Genomic DNA, 21,064 nt, shown 5'->3' on the forward strand with positions numbered 1-21,064 from the left:
TTTAGCTATAGGTATTTCTCTTTATCCTTAGCCCCACAGAAAGCAGTGGCATTTGCATTATAATAGGGCAGTATTTATGACCTGGTACACTATATAAATATATTGTTTTTACAAGTACACTTAATTTTGCATTGCTTTGGAACACCTTTATAATTAAGTTTGTGTATTACATTCATAAATTATTTCTCTGCGGTAATGCATGCATGCTGTACAACTATTGTTTTTAAATATATTTGTTAATTAATTATCTCTTTATTTAGTTGTCAGAATCTTCATGTTAACTCAACACAACTTTTGATGATCTTTGAAAATGACGTCAGCTGGATTTTGTGCCTACCGCTTACTCCCATCCTTTTATTTTTTTCTTTTGTACTTGACCCAGAATAGCAATTGAAATGCTGTAACACAATCTCCAATACTTGGCCTATTTAGACTCTAAATCAAATCATTTATTTTGTTCTTCATGGGAATGGGGTGGGGGGGGGACTTAATAAAATTGATGGATTTTTAGTGTTTCTGTTCATGTATTTTGACTTCAGTCATCGAGAAATTCAGGCTAATGATGCACATGAAAAACCAACTGGTCCTTAGTGCTGTTTCTACAAGTCTTTCTGCTCACCATGCTCTCACTTGCACCTTGTGTTAACATGGTCTTCCTCTTCTTTTCCGGCACCCTCTTTCTTTCTTGTCTTTCCTGTCTTTTCCTTCTTGTATATTTGGATCTTGTCTTGCCCACTCAACAGTATCTCCTCTTGCAGAGTCCGTTGATGTTCACAGACCAAGCTCAGCAGGATGTTATCATGGTTCTAAAGTTCCCCTCCAACTCCCCTGTCACTCACGTGGCGGCCAACACCCAGCCTGGGTTGGCAATTCCTGCCGTGATCACAGTCACTGCCAACAGGCTCTTCGCAGTGAACAAGTGGCACAACCTTCCGGGTAAGTACTATAAAGCATAGTCACTGCTGAACGCTATATAGATATTGTGATATCTACCTAACTTAGATCTCAACATTTAAGCTTTTCCATTTTCAAGCCTTAGTCTGAATCAAAATGCTTAATACTTTGACAGGTTTTTAAAAAAAATCCTAAGGCAGATAATACAGATGTTAACATATAAACTGTTCTTCGGCGTCTGGTGGTTAGTCTTTATTTCTTGGAAATAAATATTATTTCTCCCATGATGATATTCTATCTTGTGTCCATAAATAGTATGAATTTATTTATCAGAAGTTCCCTCCCCCCCTTATTCATGTGTTCGATAAATACTTCAGGTTGCCTACTGTGAATTTTTGTATAAGATATGGAAGTATTTTTTGTGGATAATAGAAAAAAGAACACTGAAATTACAGACACAGCCAAAATATTACAAAACCATAAGCACATTCAGTGCTTTCATTAAATACTGAATAATGAGGCTAACCAACAGCAAGATACTCAAATAGCTATTAGAATCATGAACCGTCAAAATCTGATGAGACATGAGAGTTCATCTAGTCCAGGCCCACATTTGACCAGTGAAGATACTGAGCTCCAGGGAGCTTATCTTTTTCAGGCTCACATATGGCCAGTCATTGGCAGAGCCAGGTTTGAACCCAAGTTTTCCACCTCAGATTTTATGATCACCGCTCTGTGATTTATTGCCTCTCATTAGGACAGGAATGTTGGGATCTGGATTTAGCACTGTTCCTGTTGGCCACTGGTTAGAAATTCTTTTTTTTTTAAAGGAGGAAAATCTTTTTAAGTCCTGGAGATTACAGGCCTTTTTTTTTCCCCCAGTCATTGTTTTAGGTAGGGAATTTTAAAAGATGGATTTTAATCGTCTGTTAACTTGTTATTAAATCTGTAAGGTGTACATAAAGCACTGCCTGTTTTAATACCTGAAATGGTTGCACAAATATAAATCCTTGGACAAGGGCCTCATGCCAAATTAAATGCAAGAGGCTTTAGAATGGAATAGAATTGAATTAGCATTTAAACAAAAACTTGGTGCACTGACTACACTCAGCAAGCTACTTTATCATGAAGAATCTGTGGTTGAAATCAGAATTTATTTACTTAGTTATTCATGTATTTTTGGCTACCACCCCCCCAGTGGCATATGGACGTTCCCAGACCAAGGATTGAACCTGAGCCACAGCAGTGACCCGAGCCACAGCAGTGACAATGCCAGATACTTAACCATTATGCCACCAGGGAACTCCCCAGAATTCATTAAATATAACCATTTTCTTGGCCACTAGAAATGAAATGAATGCCCATAGCTGATTAGAGAACAGATTTCACAAATTGTCAAGCAGGTAAAAATCAAAGCAGGTATAATGTCTCTGTTATTAAGTCCCTTTATTTCTTTTTCTTCAAGTGAACTTATCTTACAGAGACGAATGTGTATGCAAATGACATACCTATATTATTGGACTAAAGATTATGGTTTGATTAACAAATGTGACTTTTTTTTTTGTTTCTCTAAATGCCATTCAGTAGAAGGAAACATGCTAGTGGTGTGTTCTCTCAGTTACACCAGAGGGTCTGCCTGTGCTGTGTGTGGTTACCCTGAGAGCTTGGCTAAAACACCAGTGGGTGTGACATCACCACCACCACAAATGATGCTTATCCTGAGTGGCTGTTTATGGCAACTCTGAGAACTCTTTCATTTTAAACAGAGTGACGTCGTGTATGAGGAGAAACAAACCTTTTCAACTGCTAGGGAGCCCCGCATGCTGTCCACTCCCCCTGTGTCATCTAGCCTGGCCCTGAGCTAGTGGGCCGGAACTGAGCTGCTGGAAGGGCTTCTGGGTCTCCAGCTGATACTCCATAGTTGTATCAGCTTTCCTGAGCACTGCTGCCTGAGTTCCTGACACTCCTCTTTGGAGCAAGCCATTTCCCTGCCTGGCTTCCCTTAGTACTGGGTTGTCAGCTGCTCTTCTCCCTACTTCCAGTTTTCCTGTGGATCTGTAAAGTGACTTCAGGGCAGCAGCCTTCTGCGGGAGCCCTACATATGGTACATCCAACTGCTCTAAGCCCCAGCTCCCTTTTTTATAACATAAGAGCTTCAGAGACTGCATATATTTTACAAATTCTTTTCCTAGAATTCTCCCCAGTGAGCCTTCTTTGGATTTGTACCCTGTGTCACTAGTGAATTTTGTCCCCATCCTCTGTCTTTACAGTCTGATGCAGCAGCTCTTCACCAGATAATTACAAAGTGTAATAATGTATGATAATACAGAGGTGATTATCTTTCTACAATGAAATCTCCAATTCTCAGCTACACCTACACCTAAAAAATATTAAGCATCCATTTGAGTAAATCATGCCTCACTTACATATGTTTTAATAACCTTATTGATTATATTAATATTAAATTTTAATAAAACTTTTTTTTACATAAATCTGACCTTTAACCCTATGTTGTGCTACCTTTTACCATCAGTATGCTTTGATTTAAAACAAATGTCAAAACTTCCTAACAGGTTTTCGTCAATGAATATCAAATTCATGTTACACTTTTTTTTTTACTTGAGATTCTGGTTCTTTTCCGAGATTCTATGATTTCCATAGCTTGTCCATTAGACAGCTAGTTCCTGACAGTGTAGTGTCTGAGTCCTGATTTAGAAAAAAAAAAAAAAAAATTTCATCTTTATCATTCTGTTTCATTCAAAGGACCTTGAAGAACTTCTGAAAAGGTAAAATGATAGCAGCTAACATTTAGGGAGCATTTTCTAGATGCCAAATGCTGTTGTTTTTTGTTTGTTTTTGTTTTGTTTTGTTTTTGTCTTTTTGCTATTTCTTGGGCCGTTCCTGCGGCATATGGAGGTTCCCAGGCCAGGGGTTGAATCGGAGCTGTAGTCACCGGCCTACACGGGATCTGAGCCACGTCTGCAACCTACACCACGGCTCACGACAACGCCGGATCCTTAACCCACTGAGCAAGGGCAGGGACCAAACACGCAACCTCATGGTTCCTAGTTGGATTCGTTAACCACTGCGCCACGACGGGAACTCCCCCAAATGCTGTTTTAATCACTTCACGTGTTAACGCACTGAATCCTCTCATCAGCCTTAGGGTGTGGGTTCTGTATTCAGGTTGAACAGTATGAAATTGCCATTTTTATAGGTCACAATGCCAGGTACGGGTGATTTCATATAGTTCAGCCTAACGCATCTCACCTACTTTACAGAGCAGGAAACGGAAACACCCAGGTGCCATAACTTGCCCAGGGTCACACAGGCAGTTAGTGGCAGAACTGAGACTGGAGGCATGACCAAAGACAGTTAACCTCCTAAATCTCTTTCACTGACAGTTTGGTTTTAATGTCTCTATGATCCCAGATTCCCAAAGGCATCGAGAAAACTTCTCAAGGTCTTGGTGTTGGTCGGCCCTGGTATTACTGGAGGAGATGGGACTGTGGGGGTAAATCAGAGGCTATGGTGCATTTTCCCTGATCACTCCCTGTAGGGTCCTGTGATTTCTTTACTGGCAGAGCTAGTAATCAGCAAAGATAATACCTTTAGTAAAAGAGGCTAAATATGGCTTAATAAGCCATAAATATGGCTTCCTTTTTTTTTTTTAAATCTTCTTTAACATCTTCTATGTGCTCACTTGTGATTTTAGTGCTAATAGTGCACTTACTCAGGTATTTTACCTCTATTAATGATCTTCCAAACATCCTTGAAAAGTTGGTATTTACTACCAGGGGAAACGCTGACATAATAAATTTAAAGCTAATCTAATGAGCTCATTGGAATGTGTCCCATTTTTATTCTCAGCCCCTCAAGGACAGTCAGAAAGATTTCTTAAAACCTGATGATATTAAGCAGAGCTCTAATACCAACCAGGCAGTAGTTTAAATGCTTATAAGTCTATAAAAAGCAGATACCAGAGTGAATGGCTAAGTCATTGGAGGAAAATAATTCAGAAAAGGACCTAGAATTTAACTATCAGAATTACAAAGCTGGAAGGATCCTCTATTCCAAACCCTTCATTTGGGGTTTATGATTTGCCCAAGGTTGCATAGCTAGCCAGTAGCAGCTCATGCTCCCTAAAATACTTCCTCTCTACATCAAGTCCTTCTGCCTTTCATGAAAAACAGCCTACGACATCTCTCTTCAGTTACAAAATAAGTATGCCTGAATCTTTAGAGCCATTTTGAATATTACACAAACCAGTCTTAGTATGGATTGATTTTGGTTACTCATTTGCGTCTCAGAGCATTTTTAAATTGAAACCATGGAAATATTAAATATTAATAAAACTTTTTTCTAAACCTCAATCAGATCTTTAAGAAAACATTTCAGCCAAATGCATTTAACTAAAACATTTATCTGCAGATAGCTTTCTTTATTTTTATTCAAACTTTCAATTGATTGATTTTAAGTGATGGATGAAACATTAAATGTTCCTTGACTTCGAGCTTTCCCTTTCTCCATCATAAATTGACGTTTTTGTGGATCCTTTGTGCTGCAGCGTTCAAAACTGCCTTTTTAAGAAGTAACAAAAAATAGTATTTGCTACAGTCAGCAGATGGTTGTCACATTTTGTTTTCAGCGCGCTTTACCACTTAATTTTGTTTTGTTGCAGCATCAGAGGTTGCCAGTCAAGCATCTGCTATAGCTTATGGCCTAGGACTGGAGCCACTGCTGATGGCACATGTTCAGAACAGCACTAATCTAAAATAAATGTTTAATAAGCTAGCTATAAAAGCACCTGGGTTTTTTTTTTCTTTTAAATTTCACAAAACCGTCTGAGAGATTTGGAGGTTGGAAACAATTCTACATGAGCTTTGACTTATGCATTTTAATGTAGTTTAGTATATGAAAAATAATGCTTTTTTTTTTAATCTTTTGTGAATTCCAGCTCATCAAGGTGCTGTACAAGACCAGCCATACCAGCTGCCAGTGGAAATCGATCCTCTCATAGGTCTGTCACTTCCTTCTCTCTTTGCGATTCATTAAGCTCTGTATGGTGGCCCTGAAGTGTAGATTACAGTTGTTTTTCACTTGCTGGTTGCTGGGAATGGAATTTTCCTGATAAACCATTTGCATGCAAATTGGAATGCAATGAGCTGTGGCTATGCTGGTATTTCATCAACTCCCCCTCGTTGGTTTGCCTAATTTGAACAGGCCTAGGACGTGTGTCACTGAAAATTAATATGGATGCTGTAATAATGTGTGATTGAGAATGCGCATGAAGTACTGTCAGGATAATATTGGATCTTTTCATCACTCAGACTTGTTGATGAGCAGGAGCGAGGCACGTTATGATGAATTGGTGCACCAGTAATGTGATGGAGCTCCTTTGCTAGGGAAATTTTCATAATAACAGTGGGGTTCTTAGCAGCACTGTGTTGTGAAAAATAAAACTGTGGTGCCAGAGTTTCATCATTAAAGGAGATCAATCCTTTCTTCCTGGACCCTCCGTTCAGTCTGAGGGGATTAATGTGCAATTGCAGAGCAGTTGCAAAGTTGAAATATATTGCCCAGCCAATGGCAGTGTTACGATATTTGTATTCATTTTCCTAGGGTTCTGCAACCCAATAAATTGCCATTGGAGGTTAAATTTTTCAGAGAGGAAAAAAAAAAAGAAGGAAAGAAAAGAGAGGAGACCAGAAAACCATTGGGATGAGGTAGCACATGCCATAGGCCACAGATGACTTAGAATATTTAATCGCTGTTAGCCTTTTTGAGTAGATTTGTTGAAATCTCTAGTTGAGCATTTTCCCCCCTATAGTGGGGATTTCAAATATGGCTCCACTAAGAATGTTAAGCCTTGATATTAAAAATGCTATTCAGGGGAGTTCTCGTCGTGGCGTAGAAAAAGCGAATCTGACGAGGAACCATGAGGTTGCAGGTTCAATTCCTGGCCTCAGTGGGTTAAGTATTCAGTGTTGCTGTGAGGTGTGGTGTAGGTCACAGGCGTGGCTTGGATCTGGTATTGCCATGGCTGTGGTATAGGCAGGCAGCTGTAGCTCTGATTAGACCCCTGGCCTGGGAACCTCTGTATGCAATAAGTAAATAAATAAATAAATTGCTATTCAGTAACTTTTAGAGTAAAAAAATGTAATTGCCTAGCTGTAGGGGTATGCTGCTAGCATGGATGTTTGGCTTATGATTTTGTCAGATTTCCAGGGCACAAATAAATACGTTAATAATAAATATTTTGAAAATATAAATATTTTGAAAATATAAAAATATTTTGAAAAGTAAATATTTTGAAGTTTTTAGATAAAGCATGTGAATAAGCTGATTTATTATTTTAAAATTCAGGGTGTTCCCTATGTGCACATCACATTTTTTTGTCTCTAACACCATTGTTTCAGTGGAGAGCTAAATGGCCATCATTTGCAGATGAACTATCAAGATGAACTATAGTAACCTTAAGCTCAAAACTGAGTCATTTATCAGTTCCTCGAATATAAGTGGAAATCTACGATGTTACTATTTCTATGAAGGATAATTACTACCCTGGTTCCTAAATCTTAGTTTACTTTGAGTAGATATGATTTGCTATATTTTAAAAAATTAAATGCTTACTTGGATAAAGTTTTAAGAGTCACGAAAATAATGGAACCCATTTATAGAATCATTGTTCATCTTAAAACTTGACAATGAATATCCCATAGTATAAAATCGAAGTGAATTAAGAAATTGTAACCCTTTAGACAAAGCATGGATGAAACTTTTTGGTATAAAGGGCCAGATAGTCAATATTTTAGGCTTTGTGGACCATAAGGTCTAAGACACAACTACTTACCTTTGTGGTTATAGCACAAAAGCAGCCATAGACAATATATAAACAGCTTAGTGTTGCTGGGCTCCAATAAAACTTCAAAACCAAGCATGAGCCAGATCTGGCCTGCTGGCCATAATTTTCTTCTCTGCTCTAGAGCATTGGTCGTCAGATTGTTTGCTCCTGTATCCCCTGAAATAATTGTTTAAAACCAGGTACTTTCTCACACATTTTTAAGTTGACATCTGAAAATTTAAATGTGACATTATCACAAGTTTAAATAGTTGCAAAGGTTATAATTTCTGGCATAGCATATAAAAATTTAAATATATCCAGTAGAATCTAAATATAAAAGTCAGTTGACACTCAACATTTTCTCTTTTTAAAAAATGCATGAAAAAGCTTTTAACATTTGAAAATTTTGGAGTTCCTGTCATGGCTCAGAGGAAACAAATCTGACTAGTATCCATGAGGACACAGGTTCGATCCCTGGCCTTGCTCAATGGGTTAAGGATCCAGTGTTGCTGTGAGCTAGGTGTAGGTTGCAGACACAGCTCGGATCTGGCGTTGCTGTGGTATAGGCTGGCAGCTACAGCTCCGATTCCACCCCTAGCCTGGGAACCTCCATGTGCCATAGAGTTCTTAGAGTGATCTATTACTAAGAATTATTTTTATGGTCTAGCATTAAATGATTGTTTTAACAATCTATCACTGAAACTTATTTTTAATGATCTATCAATTGACAGCATGATTAGAGCCTCCTTCCATTTTACTGAAAGCAATGAATTGGAAACCACCTGCCCCACAGAATGATTTGATCACCTAGGCATTCGCTTCCGGGCATCACATCAGTATTTTGAATTGTGCCTTTATTTGGCTCTCAAGAGATTTTTACACCCTGAGGTAAAGCACAATCGTAAGGTTCTATCTAGTGGAACAAGAACATGCAAAATGGGAGGTAAGAAAGGAAACCTCACAGGAGAGTTCTCAGGCAAATCTGTTTCAGGCAAGAGAACATATGAAAGTTGAGAACTAGAAATTGATTCCCTTAAACCATCTGTGCCTGTGTATCCCTTGGGAAATCTTATACCCCTGGGGGTATGCGTGCCCCAATTTGAAGACTGCTTATCTAGACAAATATATCTAATTTTCATCAAATAAAAATATTTTCAGTGCTGAATTTCAGGAGGTTTACTAGAGAAAACAATGAGATAAAGGAAAGGCAGTTGTGAGATAGGTTATATAGGTTTAGATGGATGGAAGGAAGGATAGGTGGATGGATGGATGGGGGGTTGCAATGTTAAATTATAAGTAAGCACTTCTTTGGAAAACAGTTCTTCTGAATGCTGAAGGGGCATGAGTCTTTACCCATAGGTACTTTGTGGTCATTCAATTAAAAATTATGCACATGCCCAGGTCTGTCAGATTTGGCCCTCCTGGAAGATACTACCAAAAAAAACAGTGAAAGTTTGTATCACAGGAGCAAGAGTCATATAAACACTGACAAAAATAAACATTCTTACAACTTGGATATGGAATGAAGTACCACAGTAACCAGTATAGAAAATACCTTGTGTTTATTTGCTAGATTTCTTGGAATTAAAAGACTAAATTGTATCACATGGCTTCACTGCAATGAGAGGCTAATGTCTCTCTAGGATACACTAGGATACCCATAAAAGCTTTTTTCATCTGCCAACAACTTCCCTTAGTGTGGAAGCACCCCCAACTAGAATCCTACCCTTTTTACTGCCGCTGTCACTTCCCCGCCCATTAATCTCCCCAAAGTATATTGAAGCCTATTATAAAACAGTTATCTTATAACCTTACATGGTTCAGGTATAGAGTCAGACACTAGCAGAATTTTGCAGTATTTCACATGTATGCGGATGTGTTTGCTGTGTTGTGTGTGCCACGAGAGCAAGGGATATTTTATTCTTCTGTATTCCAGCCCAGCACTGGAGAATATTTTGAATCCTTTTTTCTTCCATATTACTTTCTGAGCCTTCTTCTGAATAGGCCATGTTAACTTAGTTATCACATGTACAATATATATAAAACATAGATATATTTCTATTTTTAATTATTATCAATCATGCATTTATAGTATTTCCACCCCCCAAAAGAACTGAAGACTGTGGGACAAAGAACATAGTACTCTGACGAGGAAACTTATTTTATTTGTTCTGATTTCTGGTACAATCAAATTTCTTTGGCAGTGTAAGAACCATTGTTTGTTTTGGAAAGTTGGTGCAGAAATAACTCTTAGATCACTAGAAACAAAGTGTTCTATTTTGTTGGCCTCATGATGCCAAAAAAGGCATCTCACTGAAAATTACTTTGCTGATAGGCATAGTTGATAGTATATTTCTAGAGGATTATTACTCTTCACCTGTGCATGATGTCGCTCTGTGTCTGACCTTGTGCCTCTGACAAACCCCGTCTCAGGTGCTCTGGAGCACTTGGAAAACACACTGCCAGACCGTCTTGTTTTCTTGCTTATGGAAGGGTTAAGAAAGTGGCAGTGTGCTGTGCTTTGACTTTTCAATCACAAGTATCTTTAATAAATAATCACTCTCCCTTTTCCTTACATGCAAGTGCAGCGGTGAACAGGGGAAATGGGAGTTCCTATCTAGTCAAATCAAAGACCTGTTAAAGCCAAAGTGGTACAAGATGCTTCAGTATTTCAAATATATGACATTTAAATTCTAATATCTCTTCCTGTGACAAAAAGTTAAAGGTAATAGATTGTCACAACATGAATCCATTCTCATGACAATAGGTGTAATGAGATTGTCAGAAACACAAACCGAACGGTGATGCAATCTGGAGATTCTAATCTAGTTAGGCCCTGCCCAAGAGCTAGAGAGCATGTTCTGAGAATTGTATGCTATGTATTTTTAAATTGTAGTGTTTTAAATTGTTTCTTTCCTCTAGGCAAAATTTCTTACTAAGCCACATTCTAACAACAATCGGATATGTTTTCCTACTTGGTCTTTCAAATATTATTATATTTAAAAGTAAAGATGAAATATTCTTGTTCTGGAATGAGTTGTCCCTCTGCCCTTAACCCCAAGCCCCAGTATGACAAACTAGAGGATTTTTTGCACATGTGGGTTTAGTAGGCTTTTTAAAAAATCCTCCGTCTGTTTTCACAGCCAGCAATACAGGAATGCACAGGAGACAAATCACGGACCTTTTAGACCAAAGCATTCAAGTCCATTCCCAGTGCTTTGTCATCACTTCGGACAACCGCTATATTCTTATCTGTGGCTTCTGGGATAAGAGTTTCCGGGTCTATTCTACAGACACAGGTAACTTCATCATTTCTTCACTAGTGAACCAAAGTTTACAACCAGTAGCATTGAGAGGCTTAGAATGCTTTCCTGTCTTCTTCCTTCCAAAAACGACAGAATTCTAAAACTTGTAAAATACAGTTTCCCTCTTTCAAATAATAATCTGCTCTATAGTTAACTTCAGAATGTTTTTAAGAGGCAGGTTTTTTGGTAGGTTTGTCTCCCAAGCTTCATACTTAACAGAAGGAATGATTCATTTTGAAAGCATATCCCGGTATGTAAATACCATTTGCACATGTATGTGAATAGTCTTATGGCCAGTGCCCATAGGCGTATTTCCTCACTTTAGTATAATTTAAAGGTTTTGTTTTGTTTTGTTTTTCTTTTCCTTACTGGAAATTCTCATTAAGTGTCTATCTTGGGAGGGGATATCTTGCCTCCACCCAAATTCTGCTTAAAATCTTGTTGAAAGCTACACCATCATGAAGAAAAGCAGCTGACTACTGATTTTATGTGTGACAGGAGATCTCGTCAAAATATAAAAGTTTAAGTCTATATTCATTTGCATGCATCTCCCTAAGGGACACACCAAACTCAATATTATTACAGGATATCCAGCCCAGTAAATGGTTCTGCATTTTTGTATTAAGGACACTGAGAACACTGAAAATTGTAATGGACTCTCTTTAAAGTATTTTAGAAACTGTTAGAGGATGGAATAAACTTATATGGTAAATACGCAGTTGTATATTTAAAATAATTAAAATTAGATATTAATGCATTAGAACTTGATAGATACTGTGAAAGTAGATAAGTTCAACTGAAACAAGGATCTACAGATATCTTGATTAAGTGTTCTGGGAATAGGATATTTATTTATTTAGTCTTTTTAGGGCCGCACCCACGGTATTTGGAGGTTCCCAGGCTAGGGGTCAAACTGGAACAACAGCTGCTGGCCTACACCACAGCTCACAGCAACACCGGGTCCTTTACCCACTGAGCAAGGCCAGGGTTCAAACCTGCCTCCTCATGGATGCCAGTCAGATTCATTTCCACTGAGCCGCAACAGGAACTCCAGGACATTTTTTTAAATTGAAAATTCTAGTTAATTAAATGTTTTACAGCAAATCATCTTTTAGTTATCCCTATAAAATGTATGAGTGCATGTTGCTGCCTTAGTAAGTATAGTATATTGAAATATTAATTCTTGGTTTTTCAAGGGGTTTATTATTCTAGGTGTATTTTGATAACTGTAACCCAGCAGTGAGAGAGTAGGGAAAAATAGATGAATATGTACTGTTCATAGAATAAACCCTGGAAGTTGTTTTTAGGTATGGTCTTGTTTAATTTTTGTTCTGTGGAATTGATGATCGAATTTCCTTATAATCCCCATCATTATTCTGTAGTTTAGTCCAGAAAGAAAACATCTTCATTCGAAACATTCTGATTACTTAGGCTTCTGCCAGATGTTTAGATATATAAGACTGCCTGCTACTGAACCTAAGACTCCTCTGGAATTCTTTAAAAATGCAATAGGGATTGATAAGTCTTCCTAAAATATATTTATTATTCTAATGAATTTTCTCTGGTTTAATAATCAAACTCAGATTTTAACCTCTTCTTTCACTATTATGCTAATGACGGCCTCAGCATCCTTTGACCTCAAATTGTGCTCTCCCTCCTGGCACAAACATTCAGATTAGAATTGCTCCATCCTCTCACAAGATTTTTCGTCAACATTCTTTTGGATTGCATATTTTTTATACATTAAAAATTATTTTAAAATGATTTTTATTTTTTCCATTAGAGCTGGTTGAGTGTTCTGTCAGTTTTCTACAGTACAGCAGAGTAACCCAGCCACTCATACATGTACACATCCTTTTTTCTCACATCATCCTCCATCATGCTCCACCATAAGTGACTAGATGCAGTTCCCAGTGCTATACAGCGCAATCTCATTGTTTATCCATTTCATAGTCAGTAGTTTGCATCTATTAACCCCAGACTCAAAAATTATTTTTTCCTTTACACATAGTAAAATTCACTTTTTTGGTTTGTGGTTCTGTTCCACTGGGCCTACTGGCCTGGATACCAGTTTCAGAGCCATCACCATGCAGCCCTGTCTCCCTGGAAGCCCCACATGCTGCACCTCTGTAGCCATCTTCTTTCCTCACCTCAGCCTCTTGGGAACCACTGATGCAGTCTTCATCTCTATAATTCTGGCTTTTCCAGAATGCCATAAAATTGAATCATGTGTTATGTCAGTCTTTGGTTTTGACCTCTGAGGCTTTTGAGTTTGTTGACCCTATCATTTAAAAATGAGGTTTAATATAATTATATTAATATTTGTAAAGCTAACCTTACTTTTATATACTACTAGTAATTTATTTATTTATTTTGTCTTTTGAGGGCCACATATGGACATATGGAGGTTCCCAGGCTAGGGGTCTAATCGGAGCTGTAGCCACTGGCCTACACCACAGCCACAGCAACACCAGATCCAAGCCTCATCTGTGCCCTACACCACAGCTCACGGCAATGCCGGATCCTTAACCCACTGAGCAGGCCAGGGGTGGAACCTGCAACCTCATGGTTCCTAGTCGGATTTGTTTCCGCTGGGCCACGACAGGAACTCCAACTACTAATAATTTAAATAATTGTCCTAGTCACACAGTTTTCTAGAATCTTTCAGAGTTCCTTCTCTCACATTTATGATATCATGTCAGCCTCACCATCATCCTATTATTAGACAGAATAGGTGTCTTTAGCCCCATTTTTCAGATGATGAAGCCAAGATTGAGCAAGGTTAAGTCTTTTGTTGAAATTTGCCTAATGGTGCTGGAATGGGCATTGGAGTCCTCTCTTCTGACTTCAGAGGTGGCATCGTTGTGATTACACTGTGTTGTCTCACGCAAGTGTTAGCTGTTCACAAACTAGGGTCCTCGAATGCTTGTCGTGTTACTTTAGAACTGTTAGACTAGATGATGTTTTTTTTTCCCACTCTTTCCAAAAGGCTTCTGCTTAACTTTTTTAAAATGTGCATATGTGCATGTGTGTATGTGTAAAACATTTTCATAAGACACAGCCTCATTTTACACTTCATTTCAGCAGGAGCGATTTGGCATGTACACTAGAAATATTTACACTTGCCAGTAAAGTTGTGAAAAAAAAATCAAATGATGGTTCTGGTTTCTTCCTTAATATCTCATCTACACATTCTGATATTCGTTTTATTTAAAATTACTTAAGATGAATATGTGTTTGTTTTTATGATGATAGGAATATTAAGTATTTTCTCCTAAGTTTGACAAAGAAGCAGGGTAAAAAATTGTATGATCAATAATATATAATGGCAGAGCTATCACAAGTGTTGAATTCAATTATATTTTGGCACATAAGCCAAAAAAAAAAAAAATCCTTCTCTTATTAGATTTGGCGGGGCAGGGAGGCGGGGGTAGAGAGAAGCCCAGTTGTAACAGGAAATTCTTTAAACATAAATCATGTTTTCGGGACACAACCAGAACAGCAGAGGCAACAATAAAACCTTCCCTCGGCAGTGGGAATTATTTTCAGGCCACATTTTAGATTCAACGGTGCAGAGTCCTGAGCTGGAATTTTTTTTTATTTGTAGCACAGCTGTCAAATAAAACATTAACTAGAAAATTTGTTCTGTCAAAAAAAGGATATTCTAGTGCTTGTGGTAATATTTGATATTAGTGTGTGGAGAGGTGGACTGGTATTAAAGGAAACAAAAAATAAAGGTTGAGGAACACTTATGAGATTATCAGAAAATAATTTACCAAAAAGAGCAGCAGGTATTTATATGCTGTGATTTATTTAGGAGGAGTGAACCTCAACCTCATAGCAATAACAAATATTGCTGAGGAAGGCTGCCAGAACAGGAAAAAGCAAACGGAAAAAAAAAATAATGTTTTCCAGAGTTGAGCCCAAAGTATAAATTATAGAGAATGAAGTTAATTTGTATTAGTATATGAAATTCTTTAGATGTAAATACTTCAATGTCACTCCCTCATTTCCATCTGTCCTGATGCCCGGTCTAAGTTTGTTCTCTTGTGTTCTTCTCACTGATCTTATCTCCTCTTTTTTTTTTTCCCCCCAGTACTTATCACTACTCATAATTATATATCAGTTTGCATTTGTTTAATGTCTGTCTGTCTCACTACAGTAAATATACTGTGAGGGCAGGAACCATGTCTATTTGCCACTATGTACAGGTAAGAAGCTCTAATGCTCGGCACTTAGCAGGTGCTCAGTAAATGTGACTCAGTGGGTTAAAGGCCCAACATAGTCTCCAGGAGGATGTGGGTTTGATCCCTGGCCTAGCTCAGTGGGTTAAGGATCCAGGATTGCCACAGGCTGTGGTGTAGGTTGCAAATACGGCTCGGATCCAGTTGCTGTGGCTGTGGCGTAGGCCACACATACAGCCCTGATTGGACCCCTAGCTTGGGAACTTCCATGTGCAGCAGGTACAGCCATAAAACAAAGAAAAAATTGTGGTAACTTCAGGGTCAAAAACTAATACAATAGGAAATTTTAATTAAAAAAGAAACCACAGTGGCCAAATATACGTTTTCCTAACACTGACATTGTAGACACAGAGTGATGGCTTAACTAATGAGAATGAACAAATGAACCTCGGGAAATTCTGACACTGTTTTTAATCCATCCCACTTTTACAGCTAAAACTTTCCACTTTGTTCTCTCTAGTTGGAAATTAAGCAGGTTACCAAGCAAATAGCTGCTCTTCCTCAAGCGTCCTGGTTCCCATGGAGCGTTTGGGTGTCCTCTGTGCCAGGGGCCTCGAGTACCTAGGTGCAGTTGTTTTGCTCATCTTCACTCCCACAGCCCACTGAACTGAAGGGTATTGAACCCGAAACAAGCCTATTCTACGTAACCTCTTTGAATCACCCCTGTAGGAGTTCTCGTCATGGCGCAGCAAAAACAAATCTGACTAGCATCCATGAGGACAAGGGTTTGATCCCTGGCCTGGCTCAGCGGGTTAAGGATCGGGCATTGCTGTGGGCTGTGCTGTAGGTCACAGATGAGGCTCAGATCTGGTGTTGCTGTGGCTGTGGTGTAGGCAGCAGCTACAACTCCAGTTCGACCCACAGCCTGGGAACCTCCATGTGCCACGGGTGCGGCCCTAAAAGACAAAATAAATAAATAAATAAATAAATAAATAAATAAATAAATAAATAAATAAATAAATAAATCACTCCTGTAGTTAACAGGCTCTCAGTGTTTAGTGTAGACTGAGGCAGAAGTCACTGAACACACTGTGTGATCAAAAACATAATCACATTACAGTGTTTTCAATAGTTAAAACTCACTGATTTAACTTCAGTTTTCTAATTAGTAATGAGAGTGCATTCAGCTACCTAACTTGACTTATCCTTGGTAAGGCCTACCTCTGATCTAACCCCACCCATTTTACCACTAAGCCTCTCTACTTTACTCTTCATATAAATTGGAAATGAATCAAAAATTCTTAGATTGTTTTTTATTTAATTTGCTTTTTCTTTCCACTGTTTTATTATAGAAAGTCTTGAATTCTTCTCCCCATATTCTTTACTAACCAAAGCTAATTTTTATTTATTTACTTATTTTTCTCTTTTTGCCATTTCTTGGGCCGCTCCTGCAGCATATGGAGGTTCCCAGGCTAGGGGTCAAATTGGAGCTGTAGCTGCCAGCCTACACCAGAGGCACAGCAACGCGGGATCCGAGCAGCATCTTCGACCTACACCACAGCTCTCGGCAACACCAGATCCGTAACCACTGAGCAAGGCCAGGGATCGAACCTGCAAACTCATTGTTCCTAGTTGGATTTGTTAACCACTGAGCCACGACGGGAACTCCCAACCAAAGCTATTTTTTTTTTTTTTTTTTTTGGTCTTTTGCCATTTCTTGGGCCGCTCCCGTGGCATATGGAAGTTCCCAGGCTAGGGGTCAAATCGAGCTGTAGCCACAGGCCTACACCAGAGGCACAGCAACGCGGGATCCGAGCCGCGTTTGCAACCTACACCACAGCTCACGGCAACGCCGGATCATTAACCCATTGAGCAAGGGCAGGGACCAAACGCGCAACCTCATGGTTCCTAGTCGGATTCGTTAACCACTGCGCCACGACAGGAACTCCCAAAGCTAATTTTTAAAATGGAGAGTTTTGGTGTTGGTTTAAAAGGTTGAAGAAATCCAGAAGTGAACATTTTTTAACAGTTAACAACTGTTAACTGCTAAGTGAACATTTAGCAGTTAAAACACCTGCTTTGACTAAAGTCTTTATTTATAGGAGAAAAAAATGTACCTTAATAATTTCGCAATTTGAGATTGGTACAAATCTGATCTTAAGTAACTATTAGTAGGCCATGTGCATGTGTAAACACTATATTTGACTTTCCACCTGATGTGGATAGAGTATATCTCAGTGTTTTATTTCTAAATTTGCAGACTTTATAATAAGCTTTGAAGAATTAAAATCAAGAATTTAAAAAAAGTAATGGAAATACTCTTTTAGTTCTATTTATTATTATCCCAAAAAGTTAAATACTGGTAGATATCAATATTTCATTGAGACCCTAAGTTTTTGAATAGGTTATGATGGGTTCCAAGTTAAATGTATAAACTTTTTAGGTGTACCCATTTTTTTCCACCTTAGTGGTTTTTTATCTTGAATGTCTAAATTGCATTTTCTATGACCCCACTGAAACACTTACTTTTGAAAAAGCCTAGAGTAGGAGTTCCCGTCGTGGCTCAGTGATTAGCAAATCTTACTAGGAACCATGAGGTTGCAGGTTCAATCCCTGGTCTTGCTCAGTGGGTTAAGGATCTGGCGCTGCCGTGAGCTGTAGTGTAGGTCGCAGACGCAGCTCGGATCTGGTGTTGCTGTGGCTCTGGCATAGGCCAGCAGCTGTAGCTCCAATTAGACACCTAGCCTGGGAATATCCATATGCTGCGGGTGCAGCCGTAGAAGAAGGCAAAAAAATAAATAAAATAAAATAAAAAATAAAAAGCCTAGAGTAGACATTCTATGACATTCATTTGTAGATTCCCTAGACATTTCAGAGAAAAATACTAGCTAGAAACTACAGGGATAGAATGAAAGGGCAGCTATAGATATTTAATTCTTAAGACAAGTTTGTGTGAATTATAAACACCATATCTGATCAAACAAAGAATCTAAAAAGTGGGAGCTTTACTTTTTTCTGACACCATTATATGAACAGTTCATCATGTATTTAACATCCTAAATATATAGTAAGTTTACTGGGTTCCCCCCTACCCGGCCCCTAGTCATTACTGTTAAACTGCCATAATCTTAATTTCATCATCTTCTCCCCTACCCCCCAGGAACTTTCATCATTCAGGTAATTCACACAAAGAAAGAATGAGCTGGCTAAAATTACAGATCCAGTATATTAGTCCTTTTATCAAAATTTAGTTCATGTCATCCTGATTTAAAAAAGAAGAAGCTCTCCAAAGGGTCTTGTCCTTCACTTCAGAGAAGAGAGAAATAAATTAAGTTTTATAATTTGAGATGGGGTTGTATTAGTGAAGTCTGAATTACAGAATACTTACAGGAAGGCAACTAAGTTTTGCTTTGTTTTGAATCGTACAGTGTAACTTAAGCAATTGTTGAAAGGGTTCCAAATAAAGGTTCTCCCAGACCTGCTTTAATCAGGAGACATGATTCATTTGTAATTTATAGTAGCCATGTATAATAATAACAGTAGTTGAAATGGTTTTAACATACGTCTTTCAAAAATGTTGATATCACTGTTCAGCTGATTTTTTTCTTGTTGCCAACTATTGAAAGAAAACTTTTAGGTTGGACCCAATTTATTATGAAATCTGATCAGAATCTGAGTTAATACAACTTCATTAATATGTAAGTTCACTGATGACCAGAAATTTTTTTTCAATTTTTTTAAAGAGCAATTGTAAAGAAAATCATCTTGTATTTCAGGAAAATTGATCCAAGTGGTATTTGGCCATTGGGATGTCGTCACTTGTCTCACTCGTTCGGAGTCATATATTGGGGGAAATTGCTACATTCTCTCAGGGTCACGTGATGCCACCCTTCTGCTCTGGTACTGGAATGGAAAAAGCAGTGGGATTGGAGATAACCCGGGCAGTAAGTACATTATTTATTTTATACGTCAACTTTTACAAGTGAAGTTTAATGATCACATTTTGCAGTGAAGTTACCTATTTCCATCATGGTGAAAATGAAACTAAATTATCAAGTAGTTTGAATTTCTTAGGTATCATTTGAGAAGAGTCTAGATAGCCTTGTTATAGGCATTTAGGGACCATCGATAATTCAAAATCAACCATGAAATTTCATTTTTCATGTTATAGGTTATTCCTGTGATTCCAAAATGCTAGTTCTTCATTGGAAATGGCTGTCACCAAATAAAAGTGTTTCATTCATGAAGAACACGATATAACATAAAAGGGCAGTCACATATTACCTTGTTTATTGAGTTCATATTTTTAAAGAGCAAAAAATTATAATTTCATGGAAATAAACCAGTCTTTTTAAAAAAAATATGCTTTCATTTACATATTAAAAGATAAAACAGGTCATAAAAGGCCAATATGGAATATTCAAACTGGCTCTTAGTTTTTCAGATGGGGGATGAAAATGTTCACCAACAGCCTTAAACATCTTTATGAAACTGTGCCGAAGGCAGTAGAACAGAAAAAAATGTGTAACCATTTAAAATTGTAATTCACAGAAGGCAAAAAAGGAAGCAGCTACCATTAAAACCAATCGCGCACAGCTGCAAAAAAGAAATGGCTTTAGAAAAACACATTAAGAAGTAGGAAAAAACAATTAAAGGGCCCACCTGAAAAATGAGAATTTAATTAAAATGATTATGACAACACTGAAGAGTTCCTGCAAGAAAAGCTTTAGATTTTTACTTCCTCAGGTAGAGCATTTGAACTGCTCTTAAATATTTCGTTTCTTAATTTAAAGCAAGTTGCCATGCATTTGGTTAAGGAAGGATTATGTTCTTTCTGCTTATTTTACCTGAATGCTATAGTACTTAACTTCTGTCACTCAGACCCAGATTATAGAACAGTCTGACTATGTTTAAGTCCATCATATTTTGGATTAACTTCTTAAAGCTATGCTTATTAAATGTATATATTTGTGTGAAAGGGAAAACTTTAAAAACAAATTTAATCAAGAGCCCATACAGTTTTAAAAGAAGATGTAAAGTAATTTTATCAGCGCTGTCTCTGCTTTGTATGTATTTTGTTTGGTGTGGTGGTGAAACAGCATTTTTATTCGGTGAACTTCTAACATGTATTTCTTATTTTAATCAAAACATGGATAATTCCCTAAACAAACAGAAGGTAAAGTAACTTTAAGGCTGTAATGCGAAGAGTAATACAGCCTTTGTAATCAGATCCAACTTCAGCGTGCGTGTCAGCATGGAGGGGTGGTGTGTGTATATGCGTGCATTTCACATATTTACCCAGACGTCTCCGTTTTATACATAATTACAGTAATAATTTGAAATACGTACATTTCACGGACTTTGTTTTTCACATTCTTTTGAGAAATACTTCATGTTCTTTTCATTATGGATCCTTACTTCTGCTCTTTCTTTCCTTTCTGGCCTTTTAGGATGAGTGACTACTTTCAATTTCTTTTTTTCCTGTTTCTGTACATTAAGTTACTGAGATTCACTAAGGGATCTCAGACAAATCTAGATTTGACATAGATAATATACATACCATTTTGTTATTTGTGTGAAAATATGTAGGAACAACTGTCTTCCACTTTAAAAGTAGTGTGAGAGGTTTCGTGCTCATAGAACAATCCAAGTGAAAAAAATGTTTCTTTTTGCTTCCTTGACCTAACCGTGTTCTCTGTCATTACAGATGAGTATTTTGAGAGGTATCTGAAGGCTTCCTAGCTACACTTGTGTGTAATTGTTTTTTCTATTTCAGAAATATATGTTAAAACTAGAAATATTCAGGTTTTCCAGAAGGGAGAAATCTTTTTATACAT

The 21,064-nt window shown here is 37.7% G+C and overlaps 1 protein-coding gene across 4 annotated transcripts in view; it reads left to right on the plus strand.

Annotated features, from left to right (window-relative positions):
- The window catches only part of LRBA (LPS responsive beige-like anchor protein), a 709,127-nt gene that overhangs the window by 659,275 nt on the left and 28,788 nt on the right, over nt 1-21,064 (plus strand). For all 4 annotated transcript variants that reach the window (XM_047799683.1, XM_047799682.1, XM_047799684.1 and 1 more), the window contains 4 exons: nt 759-936; nt 5,852-5,914; nt 10,882-11,037; nt 19,004-19,171. In XM_047799683.1, coding sequence (XP_047655639.1) covers nt 759-936; nt 5,852-5,914; nt 10,882-11,037; nt 19,004-19,171 — 565 coding nt within the window. The remainder of the gene's footprint in view (nt 1-758; nt 937-5,851; nt 5,915-10,881; nt 11,038-19,003; nt 19,172-21,064) is intronic.

Source organism: Phacochoerus africanus, chromosome 10 (genome assembly GCF_016906955.1).
Source record: "Phacochoerus africanus isolate WHEZ1 chromosome 10, ROS_Pafr_v1, whole genome shotgun sequence".
NCBI classification, from domain to species: Eukaryota; Metazoa; Chordata; class Mammalia; order Artiodactyla; family Suidae; genus Phacochoerus; species Phacochoerus africanus.